At 38.8% G+C, this 27,877-nt stretch overlaps 1 protein-coding gene and 1 long non-coding RNA gene across 2 annotated transcripts in view; both read left to right on the top strand.

The window, feature by feature from the left end:
- Positions 1-24,554, top strand: part of LMBRD1 (LMBR1 domain containing 1) — a 45,716-nt gene extending 21,162 nt beyond the window's left edge. The window contains exons 8-16 of the mRNA XM_080998012.1: positions 4,554-4,679; positions 6,329-6,481; positions 11,952-12,016; positions 13,233-13,335; positions 13,923-14,027; positions 16,152-16,301; positions 17,720-17,798; positions 22,963-23,054; positions 23,215-24,554. Coding sequence (XP_080854138.1) covers positions 4,554-4,679; positions 6,329-6,481; positions 11,952-12,016; positions 13,233-13,335; positions 13,923-14,027; positions 16,152-16,301; positions 17,720-17,798; positions 22,963-23,054; positions 23,215-23,334 — 993 coding nt within the window. The 3' untranslated portion in view covers positions 23,335-24,554. The remainder of the gene's footprint in view (positions 1-4,553; positions 4,680-6,328; positions 6,482-11,951; positions 12,017-13,232; positions 13,336-13,922; positions 14,028-16,151; positions 16,302-17,719; positions 17,799-22,962; positions 23,055-23,214) is intronic.
- LOC308472848 lies at positions 6,906-11,945 on the top strand. The gene is made up of 3 exons (XR_013983772.1): positions 6,906-7,024; positions 7,062-9,045; positions 9,418-11,945. It is a non-coding gene; the product is annotated as an uncharacterized lncRNA (long non-coding RNA).
- Positions 24,555-27,877: the final 3,323 nt, after the last annotated feature.

The following is a 27,877-nucleotide window of genomic DNA, read 5'->3' as shown; positions in this document are numbered from 1 at the left end:
GTCTAAGGCTGTTCTGTTTCCCCCCTGCATCAACTGCCTTGCCACATTTCGGAAGGCTTATTTTCTATGTACTGTACTCTTTCTTTTTTATTTATGCATTTGCTAAATTTATGATCCAAATGATCCTTCCTCTAAATGTTCACATTAGTGCATATTTGTTACATAGGAAAGCTGAGCCCCTTCATTTTTTTGCTGTCATTCTGCTAGAAAAAATTAATAGAGAAGATGTGCAAATGATGGACTGCATAGTTCTCACCTTTTGAGAATTGTCGTCTTCACTACAGGTTAGCTTATAGCCATTCAGAAATGGAATCATTTTCCTACTGAAGAGATTAAGAGACAAAAGGCAGCATTTTCTATTTAGAAACGCTCTTTACATATTCAAAAAATGGACACAGCTTGCATCAACTTCAATGTAACAGGGATTTTATTCACCACCTTCCTGTGCTACTTGTGTATTGTGTGCAGCTTCGCTAGAGGGCAGATGTGGGCAGTAAATATATTGCAGGGCAGGAATTGCATCTTGAAAGTATTTTGTGTTCAGTTTAGTGCTTTATATAGTCTAAAATTGCATGTTATGCATTCTAAAAAAACCTAACAAATAGTTTGTATTCATTTCAAAACACAACAGTTATTGCCAAGCAGTAATTGTACTTGAAGTTACAGGTTTAATTAACAAGTGGCACTTTCAGTGACTGCCACACATTTGGAAAATGGGCATTATTAGTAGCTGTTGGGACTTAATGGTTATGATATTTACTAGTACTGGAACAAAAAGCACAAGCATTGCACCTTTAATCAAAACTAAGCGGTGGCTGCCAGTATATTTTCTTGTGCTCTAAATCAGAGGTTTTCCATCTGAGATTGCAGCCCAGCTTCTGTGAGGAAGGGACCAAGCCAAGGAAAGGGCTGCTTCCATAGGTTGGCGTGTTTATTTTCAGCCAGTGCCTGAGTCTACCCTTCAGCTCCTTCTGCCCCCTCTTCATAGGGCAAGGCCTGGAATATGGACTGCCATAAAGAGCCTTATGCACATATATTCCTTAGTCCTTGTTTTTTTTTTATCTTAATAATGGATTTTTAATTGTTGTAAGCATCTTGGGCAGCCAGTTTTAGATGAAAGGCGGACTTTGAGAAAATGGTATTCAAGTTTTCCTGAAAAAACAGGTTGTCCATCACTACCAATTTCTCATGCAAAGTTTTAAGGCCCTAGCTTAACTGATGATGGAGAAGATCAATAGTTTTGGCCAGATCCCTTTTGCAATATTCTGCTTGAAATTGGCATTTCACAAGCTATGGGAGTATGGCTCTGGAGAGCTGCTGTTCCGTGAATAAAGGCAGTTTTGTTGGATGCTGCTTGTATGAGAGTAAAGGAGTTACTTATATTTTGGCCTTAAACTCTGCCAATTCAATAGGCTTAGCTGGAGTCAAGGAGCAATACTGTTGTAAGATATAGATGGTAAAATGGAGCTCATATACAGCTGTGATACGCCATTTATCTCTTTTTGAATTTCCACAGCAGTGCAGTTGATCCTGGGTAAGTGGAAAATTTATTTTCAAAAACGAAACTGAAAAGAGGGAGATGCAATTGGCTGATAAAATTTGAGTCAATTGAGAATTTGAGATAGTCCAAAGAAATTTTTCTTTGAGTGGGAAATGCCCCAGTGCCTTATTGTTATTTACTTACATAATTCGTATCAGGATTTATCACCATGATCTCATTTCTGTTACACCGTTTCCTCTTTTTTTAGTTTTCAATAATGTGTGTGCACATACATGCCATCTTTGCTTCTGGCATTTTTATAGCTTTTGCTTTCTGGATAAACAGCCTCCATTCCTCAGTTACCCTTGGAGGGTTGTACAGTTTATGGCTGTATATCTTTACTGTCTGATAAACAGTTCCAAGTTTTTCCCCTTCAGTATAATTTAGAAATGCTATTAACCCCCCTCCCAAACTGCAACCTATTTTCACACATTTTTGTCACTCTACTTTCGACTGATATTAATACCTGGTATCGTTGGGTTTCACCTCTTACAATATTCCACCACCAGCACCAAAATGGAAAATAATCTCTTGGGAATGATTCTACATCATGACATAGCATCCTGCTCTTGGGGCCACTCTGCAGCAAATGGGAACACCACCAGGCTGCTCTGAGAGTTGAAGAAGCAAAGCCTTTTCTCTTGTCTAAAGAGGAAAAGCAACCTGTTGCCACCTCATCTTAAATAATATTAAGCCCCATACAGTGGTACCTCGGGTTACATACGCTTCAGGTTACAGACTCCGCTAACCCAGAAATAGTACCTCAGATTAAGAACTTTGCTTCAGGCTGAAAACAGAAATCGTGCTCCGGCGGCGTGGCAGCAGCGGGAGGTCCCATTAGCTAAAGTGGTGCTTCAGGTTAAGAACAGTTTCAGGTTAAGAACGGACCTCCGGAACCAATTAAGTACTTAACCCGAGGTACCACTGTACTCGTGACCAAATGCTAACAGATTTTGAATAACCCTTGAGATTATTGATTCAGGTAGGTAGCCGTGTTGGTCTGACACAGTCAAAATATATTTTAAAATTTCCTAGTAGCACCTTAGAGACCAACTAAGTTTGTTCTTGGTATAAGCTTTCATGTGCATGCATACTTCTTCAGATACTTGAGATTATTATAAGCTTCATAGTCTGTTTTTACTCATCCTTTCTGTATTATATTTTTTTAATGCTTGGGAATATACTGTATTTTCAAATATATGGTTATTTTCTTTTTTAAAGACCAATATAAGTTAGCTTCTCCCCTCCCTATATACTGTCATGTCACTCATCTTGAACAAAACACCTGCGCTTCAATTTAATTCTTCCACCCCTTCCTGTCATAACTGGAATTGCTTTATAGGTTACTGTCTTTTGGGGGGTGGGGGTGGGAAGGGTATATTAAACATTTTCTTTCCATTTCACAGGCTTTATTTTATGTGCTTTCTAAATTACTAGGTATTCCTTTGCTCCAGTTCTTAAATTCTTCTTTAGAGGAAGATTAAGAGCAAGGCTTTATCTGTGGTGGAACACATTCCCTACAAATAGTTACATAGGTGCTAGGCAACTGAGCTCTGTATGCCAGCTCAAAACTTATTTGCCCAGGCTTTTAGTGAATAATGCTGTGGTTTCTGTTTTATCTGGGGTGTGAACTAATTGTTTTTACAGTTTTTATTTTTTAACGACGTCTTAATGATGTTGCTTTTGCTGAAAAGTGGCATGTAGATAGGAATTAACGGTGGGTTACAAATAATTAGTTTTTAAAATATAGGCATTACTTTCTATTTTCTCGGGGGGGCAACAGAGAGGCTCCCTCTAAAGAAATGTTGATGGCAGCACTATCTCACGATTACTGACCATTGGGAAACTCACCATCCAACTTTAGTTTTAAAACCCCCAAAACCTAACTATTATGGAAGAACTAACAAACCATTTGAGGACATCAAGAAACCACAAAGCCGCAGACTCCTTTCATAAAACTTGGCAAGACTCTTTCCTTTATTGATAAGGATTATGTAGATGCACAAGTGCCAAAATAGCATGTCCGCTTCTGGAATCTATACCTATTTTATGAGGTGTTCATGGAGATACTAGCCATTTATAAACTAACAAATGAGAACAAACCCCTAGCAGTGTAGAGTGATAAGACCTTTATTCTCTTCTGCTCATTACCTCAACTGCCTGCCTGTACCCCACAACAGACCCATTTACCTATCTACTTCTTTGCTCTCATAAGCAGAAGGTTGTACTGAATTTTTACGTTGCTGACTACTGAATTTTTATGTTGCCGATTTTATTGTTCGTGTTATTGTTATATATAGTAAAAAAAAATATGAAAACGATCAAACCATTCCACAAGGAATTTCTATTCTCTCATTCCTGTCTTTCATTTCTCCTTCCTCGTCTCCTACAACTTTTAAAAAAAGAATTGTTGCTCTAGAAACTTGTATACTTTATCTATGTTTGTCAAACTGCCAGTTTTTTTATTTTCTCCCCTTTCCTTAGATGTACAGAGTCCTCATTTTTATTGCTTTTTATAATTTTGCAGTCTCCTTTTTTTTGTTTATAAGATTTTCCATTTTTCTTATGGACTACTGCCAGTCTTGTACTGTATCCCTTTGCAGCTTTATTGCTTGCCAAGTTCCTCAGCCTCTAAAATTGGACTACAGCTGAGCATGTAACCTTCCTTTCTCAAAATTTACAGCACGTCTGAATAAGTAGCTACAGTTTTTCATACCAGCTATAGTTAATTGTCTTCCAAATGCTAAGTTTCTCCTCCATCCTCCATTGATCTCTAAGATGATTGAGGTAGAGATTGTTGCAGTTAAGAGGTATATAATTTGTTTGACTAACTAAGCACCCACTAGTTGTCCAATACCATATTCATTATATCGTGCTGAGATTGGTCTGATGGGCAGAATATGAATAAAACAACTACTTTCTGTGTTGGTTCTAGGATACTGATCAATGTTTTGTGTCAAGGTGATCACTTACAATTGAGAATTAAAACCATCTTTGCATTTCCTCCCCCCAGGCTTATGGCATGTCCGCTTTGCCTCTGAACCTGATAAAGGGGACAAGAAATGCTAGTTATGAACGCTTGGAAAACACTGAAGATATTGAAGAGGTTGAGCAAAGTATACAAAGGATTAAATCAAAGGTTTGGTTGGGTTTCTGTCTTAAAATATTGCTTTTTAACAGCTTTAGCTCTCTGGTCAAACAGGCTCTCTTAATTTTCATCCATTTATTAGGTGTTGTACTGTTGTGACTTGACCTGTATTTTCTCTTATATGTATCTTATCTTTTGCTTTCTGTACCCTGCTCTGATATTTAACAATGTGAGCAGTTTAAAATCTTTAGAAATATATGTTTAGATTGGGTAGAGGGCAGAGCTGGCTCAAGACATTTTGGCACCTGAGGCAAAGCACAAAATGGTGCCCCTTCCTTCCCCTTCCCACCAGAGAAGGAGGAGTGAGTGAAGGTCTGCATCAGGAACAAGGAGGGAATAAATATATCCATTGGGATCTGATGCCCCTGTGCATCCTGCCGCCCGAGGTGGTCGCCTCACCTTACCTCAATTGTTTGGTGGTGGTGGTGGTGGTTTTTCTTCTATTATGTTTTATTGTAATTCATATTTGGTGTTAGCCGCCCTGAGCCCGGCCCGGCCTGGGGAGGGTGGGTATAAATATTTATTATTATTGTTGTTGTTGTTAATTTTTAAAAAGTATATACTGTAATGTATATCTAGTGAGATTGAAATAACCAAAATGAATCTTCACAGTTGTATATAACGGTAACTATTAGCTCTCCTCTCCTGCTATATACTGTTCTTTTGATTTAACTGTGGCAGTGGTATTACAAGTTTCAATAATTTTCACACTTCTAAAAATATGAGTACTAAGCACACACACTTTTCAGTGAGGCACTTGCAGAGAGGACATTTTTGAGACTTTATAATTGGATTGATACTCTTAGATCAGAAAAATATCTCTCCACATATGCTTACTAGAACAAGTGATTTATTGAGTAGAATTAGTGCTTTTCTGGTTGTTGTTGTTGTTTTTTAAATGTGGTGCTGGTACTTATATCATGATAAATGGTAAAATACCTCTTCCGCTCCGCCACTTCCTGCACCCTCTCCCACGTCTTTATTGTATTTGTGATCATTTTTTATTAGAAGGTTGATGATAATAAATCAAGAATACATAATAAATATGTTTATTGAGTGTCAAATAACTAAAAATTGAGCTAAATTGCTGCTGTGGGGGCATGGCATAGCACAAAATGGTGACCATGAGGATGTGGCATAGTACAAAATTAGAGTACAGCCATTGCTGTGCCCCCCCCCCCCCCCCACCTTATGCTTGCCATACGGAGTCAGCCAAGTACTGATTCTGATTGTGGAGACCACACAATATTGATTTTTCCTACATGCAAAACAATGCTATTGTCTGATTACAGAGAGCATTTCCTGGCAGCAGGGAAAATAATTCAATGTGGCCACAGTACACTTATCTTTCGCACGCACATACACACTCTTTTGTGTTCCTTTTCCCGCCATTTTTTTAAAAGCAAGCCCCAGCATGGGCAAAGAAGGCTTGTCTGAGGGGAATAGCAGGGGGAAGCAAAGCTTCTGGTATTACATACTGGACAGAAACAAACCACTGAGTGGAACCCTTTTTAAATGGCATAGCTGCTAAAATGAGATACTGGATATCTTTGAATTAAGAACACAAACAACCATGGAAAAATACAAACTCAAACTTCAAGATTTACATCTTTTGTTCTCCCCCTTACAACCCCCATTAGTGCAAAGATGGTCGGCCTCTACCAACTCGGGATAGGCGGACACTGCAACAGCTTGAGGACAAGCTAAGAGCCCTTCGAAGGAGAGGGAGGCGTCTGGAATATATTGAGAAGAGCTGCTGGACAAGATTCTGTGGAGCCATGAGGCCACTAAAAGTAAAGTATAGCACGTAATTTTTTTTAATGTATACCTGTATTATGTAAAACCACTAACTGGTTAGAGCACAAATTTAAAGTCCTTTTTTGACAATGCATGCCAGTAATGGGTGGTCCCAGAGCCTGAGGTAGATAGATCATTCCTTTTTATCTCTCCCCTTCTCTTCCTCCGTGCTTTTTCCGCTCCTTGCCACCAACATGAGATTTGGACTGAGGGCCCCATGAAAGCTCTAAGGCTATAGGTTGATGCGGCCAGTCAGTCCCTTCTCCCTCCTGTGGAAAAGCCCGGAAGAGCGCACGGAGCTTGTGTGCAGCTCTTGGGGGCTTTCCCCGCCTGCCTCCCCCCTGCATTCGCTCCATAGGACGCACACACATTTTCCCTTGCTTTTTAGGAGGAAAAAGTGCGTCCTGTGGTGCGAAAAATACGGTAATTGCAGTACAGTGGTACCTTGGTTTTTGAATATCTCAGTTGATGAATATTTCGGTTTTCGAATGCCGTAAACCCGGTAGTAAATGCTTCAGTTTTCGAATGCTGTAAACCTGGTAGTAAATGCTTCGGTTTTTGAATGCACATCGGAAGTCGAGCATGCCATGCGGCTTCCATATTGACTTTTCCATTTTGAGACTCCTGTATTGAGTTTTTGGTTTTTGAACATTTAGGAACAATCTTCCGGAACGGATTCAGTTCAAAAACCGAGGTACCACTGTAACAGTTTGCTCACCCTGATAGCCCATTTGTGATATGGCTTTCAAAATCTGCTGTATCTGTGGGTAAATGTGGCCTGCTCACCTTGGGCTCCCTTAAAGCAGCTCTTTGCATCTGAGACGTTTTACGCATGTTTTCACACTATCCATCTTTAGAACAAATCAAACAAACAAAAATCAATACTTTTAGTTTCCCAGGTTGTTGGTAAGCAGGATAAGACTAGAACTCTATAGACCAAAGATTCTGGGGCAGATTATACTAATTAAAGTTCAAATAAGTCTTTAAGAATGACAGAAATGGTCCGTTACGATAGAAAATGGTGCTTATGTTGCCAAGATGTAGGGGGAAATAGGCAGTGATGTTACTTGGATGGACTTCCATTTTAACACTAGGTTGGAACAAAGAATCAACTTAGTAAACTCAATAAATAAATACTTGCAATATTTTGTAACATTAACAGTAATGTGTCTTTGTCAAATGTGTTTGCACAACATACTGTTTACAAATCAATCTGGTCAGGTCTCTTGTGAACCTGCCAATTCATTATATGCACAGTTTTCAACTATTTCTGCCTTTTTATAGTTAAAAGAATACAAGCAATCCTTGTTTTGTACAGGGGTTACATTCCAAACCCCCACAGACATCAGCTGAGTGCACGTAAGCCCACCCTGCCCCTTTTCATTATGTCTTTAGACATCAGGGGGCTACTTTTGGGTTTGGTGACGTGTGTGTGATCACGCATCATTTGGACATGCCTGAATCACTTGCTGCCTGTATTATGATTCAAAAGTAAAAGCAAGATGTAGAAGATAGATGAATTTATACTATATAAGCACTAGATAATTGTGACATCAGTTCTTTTTTTAAAAAAGTTGATTTTTAAAAAAGTTCTGTTGATTTACTTGGAAATGAGGTTCCTTTGAAATATGCTTAGGACTGTAGCCATTGACAGTTTTGCAGTGCCACAAGGTCACAATCTATTTAGCAACTATATAAACTAAGTTGGAAGCAGGAGCAAGATTTATGGTTGAAGTTACTGATAAAATTGGACAAATAGTGGATCAAATTAAGATGGGTAGACAGGTGGAGAAATGTGTGAACAGACTTGTAGGATGAACAAATAAGCAACAAATTGAATTTAGAGTTAGAAAAGCATCAGGGCACGAATGTGGAGAAATGAAGGTATGTAGCAGAAGTAGAAGCAAAAGCCTGAAGACACTGGGGATTTTGAACTTAAATAAACAGGATTACACCTGAATACTGCTGAAAGTACTTCTGGTTTTCAATATGCATGCTTTCTACCAGAGATCCTTTCAGCATATCTGGGTTGAATTGTCACCAGAAAAGTATTATTTCATCTTAAAAATACCCTCTTCATATCTAAAGACACAAAAGTTACATGCAAATCAATCAGAAAATGACCTTGCAATATCCTGATTGTTTAAAATACTGAAGATAAATAGAAACTGCATAGTATTTCCAGTTTTTAGGAGTATACACTTGTCATGTGTTTAGTTTGGAGGTCAGACCTAATAAATTATTCCCATCATCATCATCATCATCATCATCATCCTACCGTTCACTCTTAGGTCCTAGGGCAAGTTACAACACTTAAAGCACAACATTAAAAAGAGTGAATCCTAATAATATACATTTCAAATGTCAAAAGCCCAGGGTTAAGGGATGCATCTTCAGCATTCCCTAGAGCTCTTTTCATATAACGTGTTCTGGATATCTGGTATATATACACAATGCAGTAGTAGCTTCTTACAAGTTAGCATGCACTTTATATCCTTCAAGGACCTTTTCCAGCACGAAAGCTTTTACCACAAACACATAATAGCATATTGGCAATTAGGTAGACAATTAGGGACACGGGTGGCGCTGTGGGTAAAACCTCAGCGCCTAGGACTTGCCGATCGTCAGGTCGGCGCTTCGAATCCTCACGGCGGGGTGCGCTCCCGTTGCTTGGGCCCAGCGCCTGCCAACCTAGCAGTTCGAAAGCACCCCCGGGTGCAAGTAGATAAATAGGGACCACTTACTAGCGGGAAGGTAAACAAAGTTTCCGTGTGCTGCGCTGGCTCGCCAGATGCAGCTTGTCACGCCGGCCACGTGACCCGGAAGTGTCTGCGGACAGCGCTGGCCCCGGCCTCTTAAGTGAGATGGGCGCACAACCCTAGAGTCGGACACGACTGGCCCGTATGGGCAGGGGTACCTTTACCTTAATTAGGTAGAATACAGGCTAATTATGTTTGATTTTGCACCAAAAGTTTAGTTCTGTAGAAAAGCCTGGACTGTTAAATTTCTATGCTGTTTCGTTGTCGTATAGAACTTAATTTCATAGTTCTCTTTGGCATGCCAACTACCAGCCAGATGGGTGGGGTATAAATAATAAAATTATTATTATTATTACATTTGGTATTTGCTGTTGCAATTATGCAGAAGCTGATCAAATGCAAACTTGAGCTTTAATCCACTGTTGTAATAGTAGTTTGGTTTTTTTGAGCATTGGGCGGTGTCTGTGTGTGCCTACTGGTTCGATGTGACTGTCTCAGTTTGTGGTAACCATGTGTAGCGAAAGTGCACATAGCAGGGGCTTGTAAATTTTCATGGCACCTGTTAGCCTTTTCTGTTAACTGCCACATCCCCTTTTGTAATTTATTGCAATAAAATTGTGTATCTGTTTGCATCTAGCTATTGGGAGCCACTTCACTCAAGGCTATCTTCCTGCAGGAAAAATAGAGGGTAGATGATAATTTGGGACACATACAAGTTACATTTGTGTAGGAAAGTTTTACAAAGTGACCTCCGGTTATCGTTGATACTGCCTATGCTGTTTTCCTTTTAATTGCATGATCTAAAATTGAACCAGCACACTGCTTGGAATGCACCATGATCTTAGTTAACATTCATTTTTTCACTGATAGGTAGCAAGTGAAAGCTAGTACAAATTGGGAAAAATGGCATTTATTACTATGCTGCTGTAGTTCACGTAACACAAAATGCACTCATCCCAGAATATTCCTACAATAAACAAACACTTTGTCTTGGAGAGTGGCGGTCATTCTCTAGAGTTATAGATATTTGATCTGTGTGATTTCTCCCCCTCCCCCCATTTCAAAACAGATACTGTGACTTTTTGTTTGTGAACATTTGAGAATAGCAGTGAACATATGGAGTTCTACATTTGGTATTTGCAGCTCATTAAGAGCTTCCACTGAAAATTTATCTTGAAAAAAGGTCTTGCATTGTGCTCTCAATCTTTAAATGAATATATTTATCTTGTGGCTTCAATTGCTCAGAGAATATTGCTTTGAAAAAAAACAACAAAAAACAAGATTGCCAAGAAGCCAGGCAACACTTTTCAGTCTTTATTACACGCCATTATTTTACTGTGTAAGTGTGTAGGTTTGACTTCTTGTTGCTTTCCCACTCTTTCTATGTAGTTTCAGAAAAAACACTTCTCTTAAGCAGATCTCCTCAGTGTAAAATTTCTTAAATTCAGTGGCCAGCTGAATTTCAATGTGTGTGAACCTTTGGATATACAGAAGGGATATTTTAGCTACACTGCATCATTTTGATGTTTGCTTAAATGTTTGTCACTTTCACACACTTGTTGTGGTAGGGGTAATTTTCTAAAATCTTCCTGCTCATTCTGCATGGTACTGTGGGGTCTGCCATTGTGGAGACCATAGAACAGCTTAGCAAGTTCTTGAAAGCTGCTTGCGCAAGGGCTACGTGTGTGCTATAATAATAATAATAATAATTTATTATTTGTACCCCAGCCACACTAATGTGCTACAATTTAATGAGATGCATGTAAGAAATTGTATTAGGGATGCTTTCCTCATTGCAGTGTTTTGTTTTTTTTAAGTATTCATCATTTTATAACATCTATTTTTAAATATCTTTTTTGGATTGCCCTCTCTGATGGTACTTGAAAATGAACCCATGCAGCACAAGCCATAGGTGCCATTGAGAAAACGAGTTTCAGTGACAGCTTAGAATTTACAAAGCATGAACAACTTAGGTCCAAGGTACCTTGGAGACCACCTAAACCTTTATATCCCAGCTCCAGAGCATCTGCAGCAGTGTCGTTGGTTGTTCCCCAAGTTGGTGGTGCTCATTTGACATCAACATGAAATAGAGGATTTAGTGTCCCCATTCCAGCTCTGTAGAATTCTCTGCCAGTAGAAATTCATCAGGCTCCTTCAATTTCACCCTTTAAACTTCTGCTGAAAACTATTCTATTCTGCCAGGCTTATGCAGGCAATTAAGAATACATCTTTCCATAATACGTAGTTGATTGTGTCAGATTTCAAATTTTGTATGTGTTTTTATAATATGTGTACATAACTGTGAAGCAGTTTGCTATTTTTTATGCTATAGTGCAGGGATGTCCAACACGTCGATTGCGATCTACTGGTCGATCCCTGTGAGGTTTTGGTAGATCGTGGTCGATCACTGGCCCCCTTCTGGCCCCGCCCCCTCTCCTTGCGCCGGCCTCTATTGTTACAGAAGGGAAGTCAGAGTTTAGAAATGGAGGTTGTTATCTGGCCAGCGATGGTAAGATTAGTGGCTGCTTCTGTTCTTCCCTCCCTCAGAAGAGCTGCAAAAAAAGTCCCCAAAAAAGCTCAACAATTTTGAGGGTAGATCACTGCCAGATTTTAATTTTGAAAGTATATCGCAATCTCTCCGGAGTTGGCCACCCCTGCTATAGTGATATATACTTATTTTTTATTAAATAAATAATTTGTCTTTTAGATTGTCTGGGGAATATTTTTTATCCTGGTGGCCCTGCTGTTTGTTATTTCACTCTTCTTGTCCAAGTAAGTTTATAGTGTGCTTTCTACATTTAAAAATGAGGCTGTGTGAAATTATATTACTTGCAAAGTGGAATTCACGCTAACCTTTCATGTGAATATGTTTCTCGTTTACCACCCCAAAATTGAGAGTGGATATGAATCCAGTGGTTTAAATCCAGAAGTGAACACAGTTTATTAAATATTACATCTCTCTTTCGAATTTTCCCTTATTGCAATGTGTTTCGCTCAAAGCAAGCACTTGCTGCATTGCATCTTTTAGTTCTTGATGATCAGCATATACACTGAAGTAAAATATTGTGCAAAACTTGCTCGAACTGATCTTGAAAAACTAAAAGAAAAGAAGAATGCCTGTATACACTCTTAACTGAATAAAGATTTCTAGGGAACCATTCCTGATTTGCTTGCAATATGGAGATATTCAGGTAGTGAATATGTATAGGTAGGCAGCTGTTACCTATGAAAAGGTGACCTAGAATTTGCAGCAAATTCAGTTTTTAAAACAGATGTCAGTGGCATAATGTGCATAATTCTGCCTTGTCAAAAAATATATGGGCTGCTAGTCGATGTGTGTGGGCTGGAATGGTTAATATGCTGCAACTAGATTTGAGCCTATGAAAAGAAGTCAGGGGGGCTATGAAATGGGAAAAAAATATTGTCTAAACTCACTCCTAGTTTATGGGTTCCTCAAAAGATATTTCCCCTGTGATTCTCCACACTAATAAGGAATTGAGGTCTTGGGGCGGTGGTTGAAAGAATGGAAAGGGTCCTGGCAAAATGTCCAGAATTATTTTCAAAGCAATGTTTGTCCGTGGAGGCAGCCTACAGTTATGTGCACATTAGCTAGAACTTCTTTACTTTGAATCTTCACCCCGATACAACTCAAGAGATGAAACAGGATTATTTCAGGTTGGTCTGGTAATATGAGTAAGTGTTGCAGAATGAATTATGACACTAAAGTTCGGACAAAGTACAGGCAGCTCCCCGTTGGCATGCGTTTGGCATGCCCTCGACCACTAGCACGCACACCCTTTGCAGTCCCGGAAGTGAGTGGGGTGGGGACAAGGGCAGAACAGGGTGGGGTGGGCTTACACGGTCCACTGACGTGTGCGGTGCCTCAGAACACAACCCCCGTGCAAACAAGGGAGTTTCCTGTACTCTGTATGTAGGGCTGGTGTTTTCAAAAATCAAGAAATAATCTCTTTTTTTGAAATTGCAACAGTTTGGATAAAGCACTGCACTCAGCTGGCATCGACACTGGATTTATAATCCTGGGAACAAATTTGACCAATCCATTGAATATGCTGTTACCCATTCTACAAACTGTGAGTAAAAGATAATGGAAGCTTGTAATGCCAATGGTAACTCTTCAGTGAATTCTCCAGTGAAACAAGGTTATTGTTTAAACAGAGGCAAATACGTTCGTACAGGCCATGGTTAATTTTGGCATTACATATGAATTAGACCTTTGGGGTTTTGGTATGGGTATATTACTGGACTTGCCACTGGGCACATTTTGAATTTTGAGAGACTGCTGAGGATGCCAGTGAGAAAATGGCTGCCACAGAGGCATAACTCAAAATTTGAGGCGGATACCCCCACCAGCAAGTGAACATTCCTCTGTACCATAATAGTGCTCATTTCACATAAATTACTTTGAAGGTGCCTGCACATTTACTTCATAATTTTGCTTCCAGGATGATTAGACTTTTTTTTTTGTATAATGCAAGCATAGTGTCTCAGGTACCAGTGAAAGTCTTTACCCCTGGTGTATTAGATGTAATCTTGGGGCAAAATTAAGTTAGCCCTGGTATGCCCCCTCCCCATCTGTCATTTTATTATGGGAGGGATTGTGTTTTAAACTGGAAGAGTTTCATGAAATTTAAACTCTAATTTATTTTTTGTCTTCTAGGTCTTCCCCCTTGATTATATCCTCATCACTACTATCATCATGTACTTTATATTCACCTCAATGGCAGGAATTCGAAACATGGGAATATGGTTCTTCTGGATAAGGGTAAATATAGAGAGATTTATTTATTACAGTTGTATCCTACCCTTCTTTCAATAAACTTGGTGTGTTGCAGAAGTGCTGCCACATTGTGTATATAGATATACAATAGAGACATTATATGGAGAATGTAAAGAACTACAGGCAATGCCCATTTTGTACATGTTCAAACATGCAAAAATGTGCATGCGTGCATTGCCGGAATCCGGAAGTGGTTGGGAAAGGGGGCAGGGTAGGCTTACACGTGCTACGTGGGGGGAGGGGGGGAGGAATGCAACCCCTACACAAATTGGGGTTCCCTGTATGTATAATGTTTAATGTGTACAGTGTTTAAAACCAAATCTTCCAAATACATCTCCTCTCTCTCTGCATGCCCCATATACTCTCCCCAAATTAGCTCTGGAAGAGTGAGAGAAACCCCAGAACACATTTAGGGGATGAGCAGGGAAAAGAGAGGGAGAGAAGGCCCCATTGTGGACAGAACTACTTCATTGGATATTGCTCATTATATTCTTCCTTGTTGTGGATCTGATACAGAAAATTGTATTTTAACAGTTGATTGCCTTATTATGCTGTTAATCTTCTTGAGTGCCTCAGCCCAAACGCTCACTACCTGCAGGCACTTCAACATGTTTAATTCTATTAAACATATACTTCATCTTAAACAAGGCATTTTTTTAAAAAGAGAGGCTTGCTATAAAAGGAACTTGTAAAATCTAATAATATGATTTTTAATTTTAAAAAATGCCCAGTTTGAAAGTGATTTGCTCTGTGCAAAAATATAAGATAAAATAAGTGTCTATATATAGATTGGTCTGTTGTAGGCTTCCTGCTCCAGCATAGCAGTCACCAGCTCATATTCCTTCAGGGCCTCTCTGATTTTGATGCCCTAGCCTCATTTCCGCCCAGAGAGCTATTAGCACCATGCTGTTTCATTTTGATTGAAGCTCTGTGCCCACCTTAAGTCTGTAGAATGTGCTATTCTAATTCTGCTGGTGAAATGGACTAATGGGGGAATTTTGTTATATGGCAAGTCTCCTAATTCATACTTTAAGGCTGCAATCATACACTGACTTACCTGGGAGTAAGTGCTGTCAAATTGAATGTGGCTTATTTTTGAGTATACATCTATAGAATTGCAGTGCAAGACCCCTTTCTACCACAACACTCCATTGTTGGGAAAGGATTGTGGTGTCCATTGCTAAGGCATTTGAGTGGGCTTGGCTAATGACATGTAAAAATTGTGTTTGCTCTTACAGTCCTACCACCCTTGTCCTCACAGTTCTCTTGCTCTACTGCAGATGACTTCCATCAGTTTTCCCTTGCTGCGCTTTTGTCTTGAACTCCCTCCCAAAACACCTGTGTGGAATTGTCCCTCTTCCCTCCCCACTTTCAATCATCTCTTGTAAAAATAAATAAAAGTGAGAAGTATTTGATGTAACTAGCCCCTTGATAGATTCCCCATCCACAATAACTTGAACTTTAGGTACTAGCATTTGCTTTCATTCCTCCCTTGCCATAGTTTTCTCTTGCCTCTCATCATTCTTTCTTTCCCCTGTTTCTCTCTACTTGGCTGTTTTTAGATCGTAAACAGCAGTTGTTTAAACAATTTGACATTTCTTAAACTCCTCCACCCACTACAGTGTCAGCTGTAGTATTATTATTATTATTTCTTATGGTACAGCATTTGCTTTCTATGTTAAGGATCCCAAATTCAATTTGTGGCATCTTCAATTTTTTAAAAATGAAAAAAATTAGATAGGTAATGGAAAATGGAAAGGCCTTTGTTCCTGAGTCCTTGGAAAGCCATTGCTCGTCAGAATAGGCCAAACTAGGTTAGATGGACCAATAGCCTTAACACAGTGTAAAGGCAGCTTCCTCTGTTCTCCTATTGCACTACATAAAAAAGTAGGAATGATAATGATTAGTACAAGCTGAATGTGAAGCACCAAGTATCAAGAAAATTAGTATCAAGAAAATTAGTACTTCAGTAATAGAAATCCTGTTCTTAAAAAGTTTTGCAAGCTCTTTAAGTCTCGGAAAGGTGTCACAGAAATATTTTAAAATAAAAGACCAGGTCTGCCCAAGGCATAATGTTGGTGAAATTCATATTAATGTTTTTGCTCTTAGCTGTACAAGATCAGACGGGGGAGGACAAGGCCACAGGCGCTTCTCTTTCTCTGCATGATACTGCTGTTGATTGTTCTTCACACCAGCTACATGATATACAGCTTGGCACCTCAGTATGTTATGTATGGAAGCCAAAAGTACCAATCTCTGGTAAGAATTGTTGTGTGTTGGGGGAAATGAGGTACATTTTGAAGTGGGAATAATACAGTGTTTTAGTAGGTCTTATATTCAGTCTATAGAAGATCTTACTTTCTCCCAAGCCCACATTCCCATCATGTTCACACTTCTATCTCAGTGACGTCCACACGGGCTTGGTCATGTATACAGAATGGAAGAAGGCAGGACTCCCAGGGATCCCTGCACTCTTCCACTGCGTCCTGAGATAGACGGATGACAGCAACAATATTTTCACTGGTTAAAAAAAGTGATACCAAAACACAAAGGACACATGCTGGAAGCTTGGGCTGAGTCTGGAACAGATTGAAGGAGCCATGGAACTGCTTCAGCACAGATCAAGCTCACAGCATCATTCAACTGGCTTCTAGCAGCTTCTAGCAGCACAGTTAATTGAGTTGAGCTGGGGCCATGCTGAAGCTATGCCATGACAACTATGTATTGGACATTGCACGGTAGTAGTGTATATTATTTGCTTGTTTTATTTTAATTGGTTTCTGTAGTAAAGCAACTCACATTCTGTTCCAATAAATGCTGTGGCCTGAGCCACAATATATTTATCTCTTTCCCAATCTGTTAGTCTCCAGATGGTGTTAGACTTCAACTCCCATCATCCCTGACCATTGACCGTGATAGTTGGGGCTGATGGGGATCTGTAGACCTAAACATCTGGTGGTCACCAGGTTGGGCAAGTCTGGAATACTACTTTTGCAATAATTTTGCATAGTTTGTTCTTTTTCTATACGCAGCATGTTTTGCTGCTAACACTGGTAGTTGTATTCATCAATTTAGTCAGTTGCAATTTCACAAGGTTTTGCCTGTGCACTTTCAAGAGTATCTTTGCAATCATAAGGGCTAGGAACTTGCAGTATTTGCTTTTGTTTAGCTTCAGCAACATAATACGGCGTTCTGCTCTTGAATGGAACTGTGGCATTCACACAGCTCTCTTTTGCCCTGGTCTAAAATATATTAGCATTCCAGGGACAGTAAGAATCCTGATTAGTTAATTAAAGCAGATACTTGTCTTGATTGACAGGACAGTTGATTTTAGAAATGTTTGGTTATTTTAAGTTGGCATTTTATATTAATGTTGTCTTTTTGTTGCTTTACGGGCACCCTCTTTGGACAGACCTTGCCTGAAATTGTGTGATGATTCTTGTGTTTCTGTCTTAATTAATAAATAGCTTACAGATTGCTTTACAAAACTTCTAATAACATTAACAATTTGAAATTTAGTTGTGGTTCTTCTGATAGTAAATGAAACCCAAATACCTCATTCACAAGCAAAACTAAGGAAAGAATTATTGTAGCCTGTTGTGCCAAAACAAAATAAATCATGTATCTGTAGTATTCATATTATAACTGTTTAATGAAATAATCTTCTCTCCACACAGAGTAATATGACAGTGGATGGACACTTGACAAATGTGACAACATGGGTGCCTAAAGTTTGTGATGCAGATGCCCCTGCAAGTAAGACAACTTTGGATTCTACTCCAACACATTGTTAAAGTACCTTAAATATACTTCTATCAGAACCACTGAAATTTAACTTAGCAACATTGAATACCTATTTGAAGGTCTTCCACAGACTTTAATGTACTGTATTTTTCTGTCTACAAGACAATGTTTCCTCCCCATTTTTTAAGTCAAAAATTGGAGGTTGTCTTATACATGGATTTATACGGTAAGTCTTGGGTGAGCTAACAGCTCCTGAGTCACTGAGTGCCGAGAAGCTGGCTGGAGAGGCGAGATGGTACCAAGGTGAGGAGGGAGCTCAGCCATCATGACTTAGTAGCCTTTGATAGTCCTGGGCACCATACATTTGTCTAAACACATTTTAATTGTTCTCCTGTATTGGGGATGGCGAACCTTTGACCCTCAAGCTCCAGCCACCATGGTCAACCATTTGGGATTGTGAGAGCTGAAGTTTAGTAATACCTGAAGGACCACAGTTTCATTACTGTTCCATATGCTTGATAATTTTATCTTTAATAGTGCTTTCCACTAGTTTGAGACATTAAGTTAACTTGCGTGAAATTTCATGCACCCCCATGCTACTTTGGCTGCTCTCTAGTCCTCTGGTACTAAGGCTGATCTTGAGGACAAATTGATATTTGTTGTTGAAAAATCAGCAATTTCATTTTGGAGTTCTTGAGATGTTTTAGGTGGACCCCATTCTTTTTTTCTATATGAGGCATTGCAATGAATTGGTGGCTTTCCTTTTTAAGCTGAATCTTTGACCAGCTAAGTTTCTAAAAGCCATGTTTTTATTCAAATGAGTGAAAAAGTGATGAGCACTATTTCATCTATGCACTGCATTTCTGGTTTCTTACTCATTCTACCTGCTGGGCAGCCGTAGTATGCTCTTTTAATCTGGTCCCGCCCCTTGTCACCTTCCACTCCAATTCGCTTCTGCTCTGAAGTGTATTTTCTTTAAACATTAGCAGAACTTGAAGACTAAAAAATATGGAATAATGACTCTTTGGCATCTTTATCCTTAGCTAACAATCTGTAAAATTAATTGCTAAAATTAGACACTTAACACTTGCATATTTTTTTCAAATGATTTTTATTGAATTTGACAGAGCAGCTATCCCAAGTACAGACAGAAAGCCAAAAAAAAAAAAAAAAAAGATAATCTCCCACCGCACAATAAAATCCCCTAACACTGGTATATTTATGACATAGAAGAACTTGTGCTTCTACCAGAAATATGTGTTGTCAGTTTCAGAGTCATTCAATAATAAATTGCAAATTGATAGTTTTCTCTCCTTTTTGCTCTCAGACTCTTTTGTTAGTCAGTGGATGAAAGATGGAAAAGAAGACATTTAGGCTGGGCCTCTCTCCTGAAGTTTTGGGAAATTATAGGTTAAAGAACATCCATTTCTCTGTTCAAAGATTAGTAGACCTTGATCCACAGTATCTGAGAATTGCAGCTAACAAATCCTTTATACCTTAATACACTTCACATTATGGAATCTTCATACATTAACTGTTTCTGCATTTAGGAGAGCATTTATCTTTGCTCATTTTAATGTACTGCCTTTTGCACTGTTAAGTTGGCAATTCAACATGATCCTGGTTAATGAACAGTTTTGTTTTTGTGGAGCTGGAGCAATAGATTCTGTTGATCATATTCCTCTGCACTGTAACTTATATAGTGAGTGTATATAGTACAGTTTATGAAGAACTCTTCCAGGAAAATCTCCCAAAGAGCCTGTATTGTTCTGCTTAAGGGATGCTTACTTTTGTATTGCTAGTAGGGTTGCAAAAACTTTTCTCATTCAGTGCCGATCAGGAGAAATTTACTGCTAGCTGCTGCTGCTTCTTCAGAGAGAGAAGTATATTTATATGCATCTGTTTTTACAAGCTGTATTTTTAATTTGTGTACTTAATTTTCTTGGTGTGTGTGACCATAATAAACAATTCAATTCAGGACATGAGTTGTATTGCATAATGCCTGGCAAATCTTATTGCCGCTCTAGAGAAGTAACAAAGACATTGCAAGTGTAGAGCTAAGGTACTGAACGAGTGTCATGTTTCATTATGATATTTCATGAAGGTCAAACAGGTCCAAAATTTCTACTATAATTTGTTTAGTCAGATTACTGTAGAGAGCCATCTGTAGGTCTGTTTGTTACTCTTTAATTCAGGTGAGCAGCTGGAGGGGTTGCAGATGGTGCTAAAAATGTGCTGTCCTGATCTACTAATTAAATGTTTTATTTCCTTTTCTCACATTGGCCATAGTGGCTGACAACGTAGGAAACCTTTTTCACAGACCAGTTAGATCTATGCCTATATTTTGGTTTTGTCTTTTCTGGATTTCTTTTATTTTTAAAATCACTTGTCTTTCACCTTTCAACTCTCAAAATGGCTCTCAGTTTGTCTTGCAAACCAAATAATACAATACAATACAATATACACAATAAACAATACGATACAATAGGAAAGAAATGGGGAGCATTACAAAATAGAGCAAAACCAAACCTATTTTGCAGGCAAGAATCTAATGCTGCTCAAAGGCCTGGCAGAACAAAAAGGTTTAACTGCTCACCTAAATCTCTCTCATATACACACAAATACATACACACATGTATGCCAGCTGAACATCCCTTGGGCTGGAATTCCACAACCAGGGTGCTGCAACCAAGAAGGCCTGGTCAGTTTACTATGTTAGTCATCCCTCAAAAATTCTGTAGCGAGAACGTTTGGGTATTATTTTTATGCTTGCATTTGATGAAATAGTTGTGAGATGTTCATGAAAGGACCACTATGCCAGAAATCTTTGTTTGATGAGGCTCCGGTTACCACAAAGATACTGAAAGTATCCTGGGAAATGGAGTAATGAGGTCTTGTGGGGCTAGCTGGATTAGGAGCCCAGCACGTTCATTGACCAGACACAAAAAAATTACAGATCTCCCTCTTCACTTGAGGGTGGGGAATGACAGCATAAGGCTAGCTGACACAACTGCCGAGTGTAAGGTGTTTAAAATTTACTCTGTTATGGAAATTTGCAATTCAGGAGAACTTGATTCTCCCTAATATAAATGGGCACTTGTTCTAAGTAGCATTGCCAAGAATAGGAGTTAGTGAACTGCTTGGGGATACCCAATCTGTTCTCTAGAACTAATTGCAGCGTTGAATTAGATCTAATTGGGAAAATGTCCACTTTGTAGTGATTGCTACACTAAATCACTCTTCTGCCTAATACTGCTCGTTACATAGAAATCATTGGAAAGCTTGAAATGTTTTGAATAACATACTATATGTGAATGGTATTAGTCTTGCAGTCTAAGATCTATGTTGGAGAAATGCCAGTCTTTCTTACATTGAGCCTTCTGTTAAGAGCCTCACTTTTCTGTGGTGTGTTTCAGTATGTGAAAAGTAAGTGACAGCTCATCTAGAACAGTCTTTTTCAGCATGTTTCCACCATGTATTAATGAAATTGTGCTGTGCCATATCTTTCTGACTTAGCTCCTATATATGAACTTCTCATTTCAGGACAGTACTGTAACTCCTAAATGCTGTTTTGAATGTTGCCTATCTGGTATTCTACATCTGATTTTAAAATACGCTTCTGAAAGAAGAGACCCTAACAACATTCAGGCATGGTTCATGCCAATGTAAAGCATTCCATATTCCTTGCGAAAGCCTCCTTAACAGATTTCTTTTCTGGATTCGTCTTCTTTCACTGAGACTTCAAAGCCAGATGTGTCAAACGATCATTCCTACATATTTGCTCCTGTAGTTCAAAGTCATCAAGTCTCCAGAGAAACTTTTTCTGGAAAACACATCCCCACCTTCCTCTGTAGATATTGCTGGGATTCCTGGCTTGGTAGACATAGGGTTTTGCTCTCCACTGCGTCAGCATAGTCTGAGAAGCACATCTGTACTTTGACCTAGTTTCACAGAATAATCTTCAACAGCAGTTCAGGTTGTCTTATTATAAGTCCTCTTCTTGTTCAGGTCTGCTAAATAGTACTTTGCAAAATATCCTAGTAGTAAATATGTTGTGGTGAGTTTAAGGGAAACCTCTGCAATGTTGAGATGCAAACTAGGCAAAAACGAGAAATAAATTCTCAAGTTAAATTTTTCTTGTTTTCCATGACAAATCCTGCTCTCTTACTCCCCCCCCCCCATCTGCACCCATTATGACCTTGAACATTGCCCAACAGCTTTGGAAACCAGTTTGGGTGCATATTAGTTTAATACAAACCATGTTGGAGTAGTGCTGAAGGATGGTTAACGTAGAAGACAGGTAGTCAATGTGATGCCTTCCAGATATTCTTAGACTCTAGGCTCCATCAGCTCCAGCCAGCATGCCTAATGATCGGAGATGGAGGAAGTTGTAGCTTTACAATAGCTTGGGGTCTGAAATCATGTTGGTGTGTTAAAAATGGGAGCCCCCACAAGTTCATTTATAGCACAGTTTGTTATTTTTCTTCCCATATAATGGCTTAATTGGGAACAAGTGTGTATGTGTAAACTGCCTTTGAAAGCCATTGTAAGAAAATATGCATATCTTTAATTTGTAAGTAAAGGAAGGAAGCAGAAGAAAGTAGAACACTTGGTAGATGTCACTTGGTTCTGCTGATTGTACCCTTTAATTTAGGAAGGTAGTAGAGATGAGCGCCGCAACCCCAGAGTCGGTCACAATTGGACCTAATGATCAGGGGTCCCTTTACCTTTTTTAAAAACCAAATCTTGCTTGTGAGATGTAGCTGGGCCTTATTGTAATCTCCTAGCAATGTCCAATAAAAAAAATCCAGAACACTTTTCATAGGAAGGGGCGAGTTTTATTCAATTTTCATATTCACTTCAAATACAAGAGTGCAAGAGTCCATATGAGGTTTTGAAAAATGTAAATGCATTCTAAGATTTTGATCAAACAAAACTGTCTGTATTGGTATAAAATATGAACATTGATTTCTTCTCTGAAATAAAAAAAATGTCTTAGTACTTAATAAGTTTATGTGATAGTGGTACCTTCAATTTTAAAGTAACTGTCTTTTATTTTTAAGAGAACCCATGCATGTTTTTAGCAGTTGTGACTTTTTAAAGCAGTGTATTCCCTAAAATTAATAACATTTTTTTGCCACACACTTTTAAGTTTTGTTCTTTTCTTTTCTTCCAGATGAATGCACTGTTACTCGGACTTACCTGTTCCTTCACCAGTTTTGGTTCTTCAGTGCTGCATATTACTTTGGCAATTGGGCGTTCATTGCAGTAAGTAAACTTATTTGTAGGTCATTATAAATCCAACTGAACCTTTTAACATAATTGCAATTATCATATCATTTGATACACAGCAATGTTTACTGACTCTAAATCTGTTACTCCCTTGAACTGATCACCAATAATGCATTATACTGATTTAAATTCACAGGTTTTCTTAATTGGATTAATTGTGTCATGCTGCAAAGGGAAAAAATCTGTTATTGAAGGTGAAGTGGATGAAGATGATTCAGATATAAGTGATGACGAGCCATCCCTCTATTATGGTTGACAGCCCATAAGTTCTGAAGGTTAAAGCATGCAATTTAAAACTGTGAAAATGCCACCATTGGACTTTACTCTCGGAAAAGTTCACATATTTGCCAATGTGGAAAATGAAATCTTTAAGTATACTATTGTATTATAGTTAAGCTAATATGTACATATATAGTCACAAAGGAGCTACTTTTATGAAGGAATGATTAAACAGTACTATAATTTTTTTCCAATATGCACTCTGCGGTCATTATGTTAGTTGCCTTTTTGCTGGTCTTGAGCTTTAAATTACTTTATGCCTGATTCAATTTGACAGTGCTGAAAAGTTAATATAATCAAATTGATAAATGCTTCTTACAGGAACGCCAAGTTTAAAGTGCAGTGTTTTTTGATTGTACAATTAATATTTAGAACACACTAAATATTTTACATAACAGCAGCTGTAATCATCATTGTCAAATGTTGGGTTATTGCTGATTTCGGTGAGAGGCCAAATAATAATAATAAAAAAAACAGGATGTAGTGAGATGGGGAGCAGCACCTGGGCTTCCATTTCCCTCCTTTGTCTCCTGCAGAATTATCTAGTAGAATACAAGTGCCCTGGGAGAGCCTCGTCTTATTAAAACATTGGTTTTTCTGTAACCCAGTTATGAAGAATGGGATTGTAACAGGGTTAACGAAATCCCACATTCAAATGAATGTGGGATCTCCAGGTTTAGCTCTTACTATGCACAGTGATACAGACAGGTGAGAGAGGATCAATGTTTCTCTCAATCTTGCTATTCATGGCAGGGGTGGGCTGGAGACAGCAGTATTATCTTGATGAATATATCCAGATGTTTCTCTGTAAAAGCGGAGAGGGGCAAAACTTTATTCTTTCTCCGTGGTCTAAACTTAACAGTTTTTAAAATAAGTTGAAAAATTAAACACCTAAGTGAGTTACTATTATTTGCTATGCCCTAACTTAAATATTTTGATGTAGTTTTTTAATTAATAACTGTTGAAATTTGTATCCCTTGCCATTTTGTTCAGTTATACCTAAATGCAATGCATAAACATTTAAAATCATGCAAAGACTTTTTCCTGTATCATTTTGTAAAATAAACTAATCGGGATCTTACTGACATGTATCTTTTCCATATTTTTGTAACCTAAACGTTATTACAAAATAAGTAATCTTTACTGTTCCTTGACTTAGCTGCCATTCATTAAATGATTGCAGTTAAACAAGCCAAATATTTGTGAATTAGTTTTCCTGGCTGCAGCACTTTTCTATATTGGCTCAGTGAATATTTTGTGAAATATTTAATGCTGATCATTGTTTCAATATTTGACATTAAGATGTTTTGGTTTAACCCCGGTTAGTACTTATATTGCCAGTTAATAGAAGTGTTGTTTTCTGTTCTCAAAACAGTGGCTTACAAGAAAGCAAAATGCTGAGTTTAGCATGCTTTTGGAGAAATCACAGCCTCTTTAATTTTCTGTCTTATCACAGTATAGTAAAGCAGCTTTTTCTATGCTGCTTTGCTTTCTATAACCGGATTTATCTCCCTTTGGCCACAGCCAGCATAGCCAGTGATCAGGTATAATGGGAGTTGGGGTACAGTGACAATTGGGAGGGCTTCATGTTTTGCCTGTCAATGAGTTTTTAAAGAAGTTTAATTCATAGGCATCTCAAGTATGCAGCGGTCTGTATAAGCTGTTGCATGCAGAATGACCCATTTACTTCAGGAGAAAACTTTCTTTTTTTGGTCTTTCCATTGAAAAGAACAGGAGGTATATTGTGCTTCAAAGTCTCTCTGCTTTACACACTTTTGGTATCTCTCTAATGAACTTGCAGGTGGTCTAAAAATACCTGTGCTTCTCTCTCCATGACTGACACTCAGTTTCCTAGGTTCTTCTTACCTGTATAAAGCTTAAATGACATTTATCTGAGCTATGCTCACAATTCCAAATGGGTCCAAATTTTTCTCTTTCACTTTGCTGCTACAAAACACTGGTTTTGTTGCATAGTTGCAACTGCAGAGTCCACCACCACTTCCTCAATCTCCCAATATATCCTTCAGATTTTTTTTAGAACAGTGGCTTTCTTCTTTGAGAGCCAAAGATAATATGTGAAACAGCCTTTAATTCTTTTTATTGTTTGCTTGCTTGGTTCTAAGGCTTCATCATTCATTGGATTTCTAATGTTTTTGCATCTTTCAGCAGCATCACCCTGAATTTGTGTGTGTGTTCCTACCCTATATTTCAGTTAATATGTACCTTCAAAAGATGCTAGTGCCTTCCATATGCATTTTTTCTCTCATCAAAATTTGATAGGGACAAAGTTAGCCAATACAATACCTGCTGAAACAAAATCATTAAGAACAACTTGTAGGGTTTTGTTCAAAGAACAAATTCCAAGATTCTAAGTTTATTTCAAAGAATAAGCTTTGGGAAGTCTTCTGGCTTCATTTGTTGTCATAGAAAATAACTTGACTGGAAGCCACCCACCAACTCTGTGAAAGGGTCATATATCTTGTGTGTCTTTTTGAAATAAGGTGATTCCATGAGAGACTCATTTCGTGATGTCTGTTTAAACTTGGTTCCATGATTCTGTACAAACAGTAAGAGTACAGACTTTTTATTCCTTGGAGTCTCCACAATTTTTTCAGGTAATGCATAACTGTGACTTAAGGCGCTGAGAGAATGAAGTGGGAAAGGAAGTTCTGTTGCCCAAGCACAAATCCTTGTGCTAACATAACTAGTTTGTTGGATCTCTCCCGTAGCCTTTCCTGTCCCTTGCTCCCCACTTTTAAGAGTGAGAGGGAAGAAGAAGAAAAAAACAAATACTTGATGTGCCATGAACAGTCATGGAAAGCAACCCACGCTTTAGCTTGGAATTAGTGAAGGGCTGTGCTAGTCTCAAGCCACGGGTGTGACAATTAGGGTTCCTTTTGACTGGACCAAACACTCTTGGGGTGGGGGAAGTAACCTGCATGGCTCATAGCAGGATATTTGCAGAATAATCAAGCAATGCCTGCTCCTATGTTGCTTGTGTACTCTACATATTTCATTAGCACTGACCAGATGCACAGAAGCTTTTAAATTTTCTTTGACTGGCAGAGTAGTCATGGAAGGTACATGTAAAGGAATGTTGGCAGGCACATGTAAATGAATCTCAGAACCTGCCTGGTGCAATATTAATGTGCATGAACTCTGCTGTTGAAAAGTAAGGAAATGTAGCTTTTCCAGACGACTAGAGTAGAACAAACTTTGCCTCCTCATTTTAAAATGCATAACCTTATTATGTTTGCCTGAGTGGCTTTTGAGATCACAGTGCGGGAAATAATGAACCACAAACAAGTAGGTTGGCTTTTAGTATTAAGAAGCAGCCATTAGTGCAATAACAAGTGAGGCTTCTCTAAAAGGCTTGGCAAGAGGATTAAAACAAGTAACAGTTGTATTATTTCTGACTGGCATAGCTGCTGTCTTTACAGGAAAAAGGAACAAAGCCATATTGGGTATAATGACTGATGAATGACAAGCACAACAAAAATAAATTAAAACACGGAAAAAAATAACACTCAGGGGAAGACCCCCTCCTATCTGTTATAGTGACACAAAATCATTAATGGGAATAATCTGATGTAGCGCAAGCATGTTCTAGAAACTGAGGAGTTCAGCTAAAAAGAGATGTGATTATTTTTTAAAAAATCACTAGGATGAATTCTTGGTACGTTCTATGGAAAAAATCAAATGAATGGGGCTGTAGTTGATGCAGCAAAGTGTATGGTGAAATGTGAATGCACTGGTTTATATCTAGAATTGTGCTCAGCAAATGGAACATCCTTGGGTCTCTGCTCCCCTATGGCCCAAAAATTTTGTTCCAAGGGAATGGGGGCGCTTTGCCAAAGGAATATGGAGCATGGCGTGGGAGGGGGGCCCTACTACAGCAAGGAAGAGAAATCAGCAAAACCCTTCCACCCTCCTCTGCTTCCAAGTCCCGTGGAAAGAGGTTCCCCACTCATAGAAGGGCACCGTCTGATCCAACTCACTCAGTAGTGGCTGCTGCTTGGGCAGGGCCACCATGTCCACCTTGGTATTGCTACAGATTACTCAAATGGCATTGGGAAAGGGTGGCAGTGAGGGGTGTAGCCTTACTCTTTGAACTTGATACTTGGAAGGTATGGTCAAGGAGGCGATTCTGGTTGTTCAGGGGTTACTCTCCTGTGTCTTGTGAGCGTTTTCAAAGAGAGTCCAAGCCTTTTTAAAGCAGGAGAGGAATGGGAAGTCAATGCAGGCACCAAAGAGTCAATGCAACAGGATCTTGGCAACCCATATTTAATGTAATGTGTGCTGCCATGTTCTGTAGCTCCTGAAGCTTCTGGGCCATCACTAAGGGTGGTCCCAGAAGACCCCAGTGGGTAGTCTAGGCTCAAGGCAAGGAAGGCATTCATCAGGCTCTCCCCGGAACTTGTTCAGAAGGTTTGTGGTCTTCTAAAACATAGGAGTTGGTAAGAGAGAGTGGAGTCCATGCCAGTCCTGTAGCCTGGAGTTCCAAGCACAGCTGCATAGCC

This window comes from Podarcis pityusensis (genome assembly GCF_964106645.2).
Source record: "Podarcis pityusensis genome assembly, chromosome: 3".
Classification (NCBI taxonomy): Eukaryota; Metazoa; Chordata; class Lepidosauria; order Squamata; family Lacertidae; genus Podarcis; species Podarcis pityusensis.
This window is presented reverse-complemented; position numbering and strand designations above follow the sequence as displayed.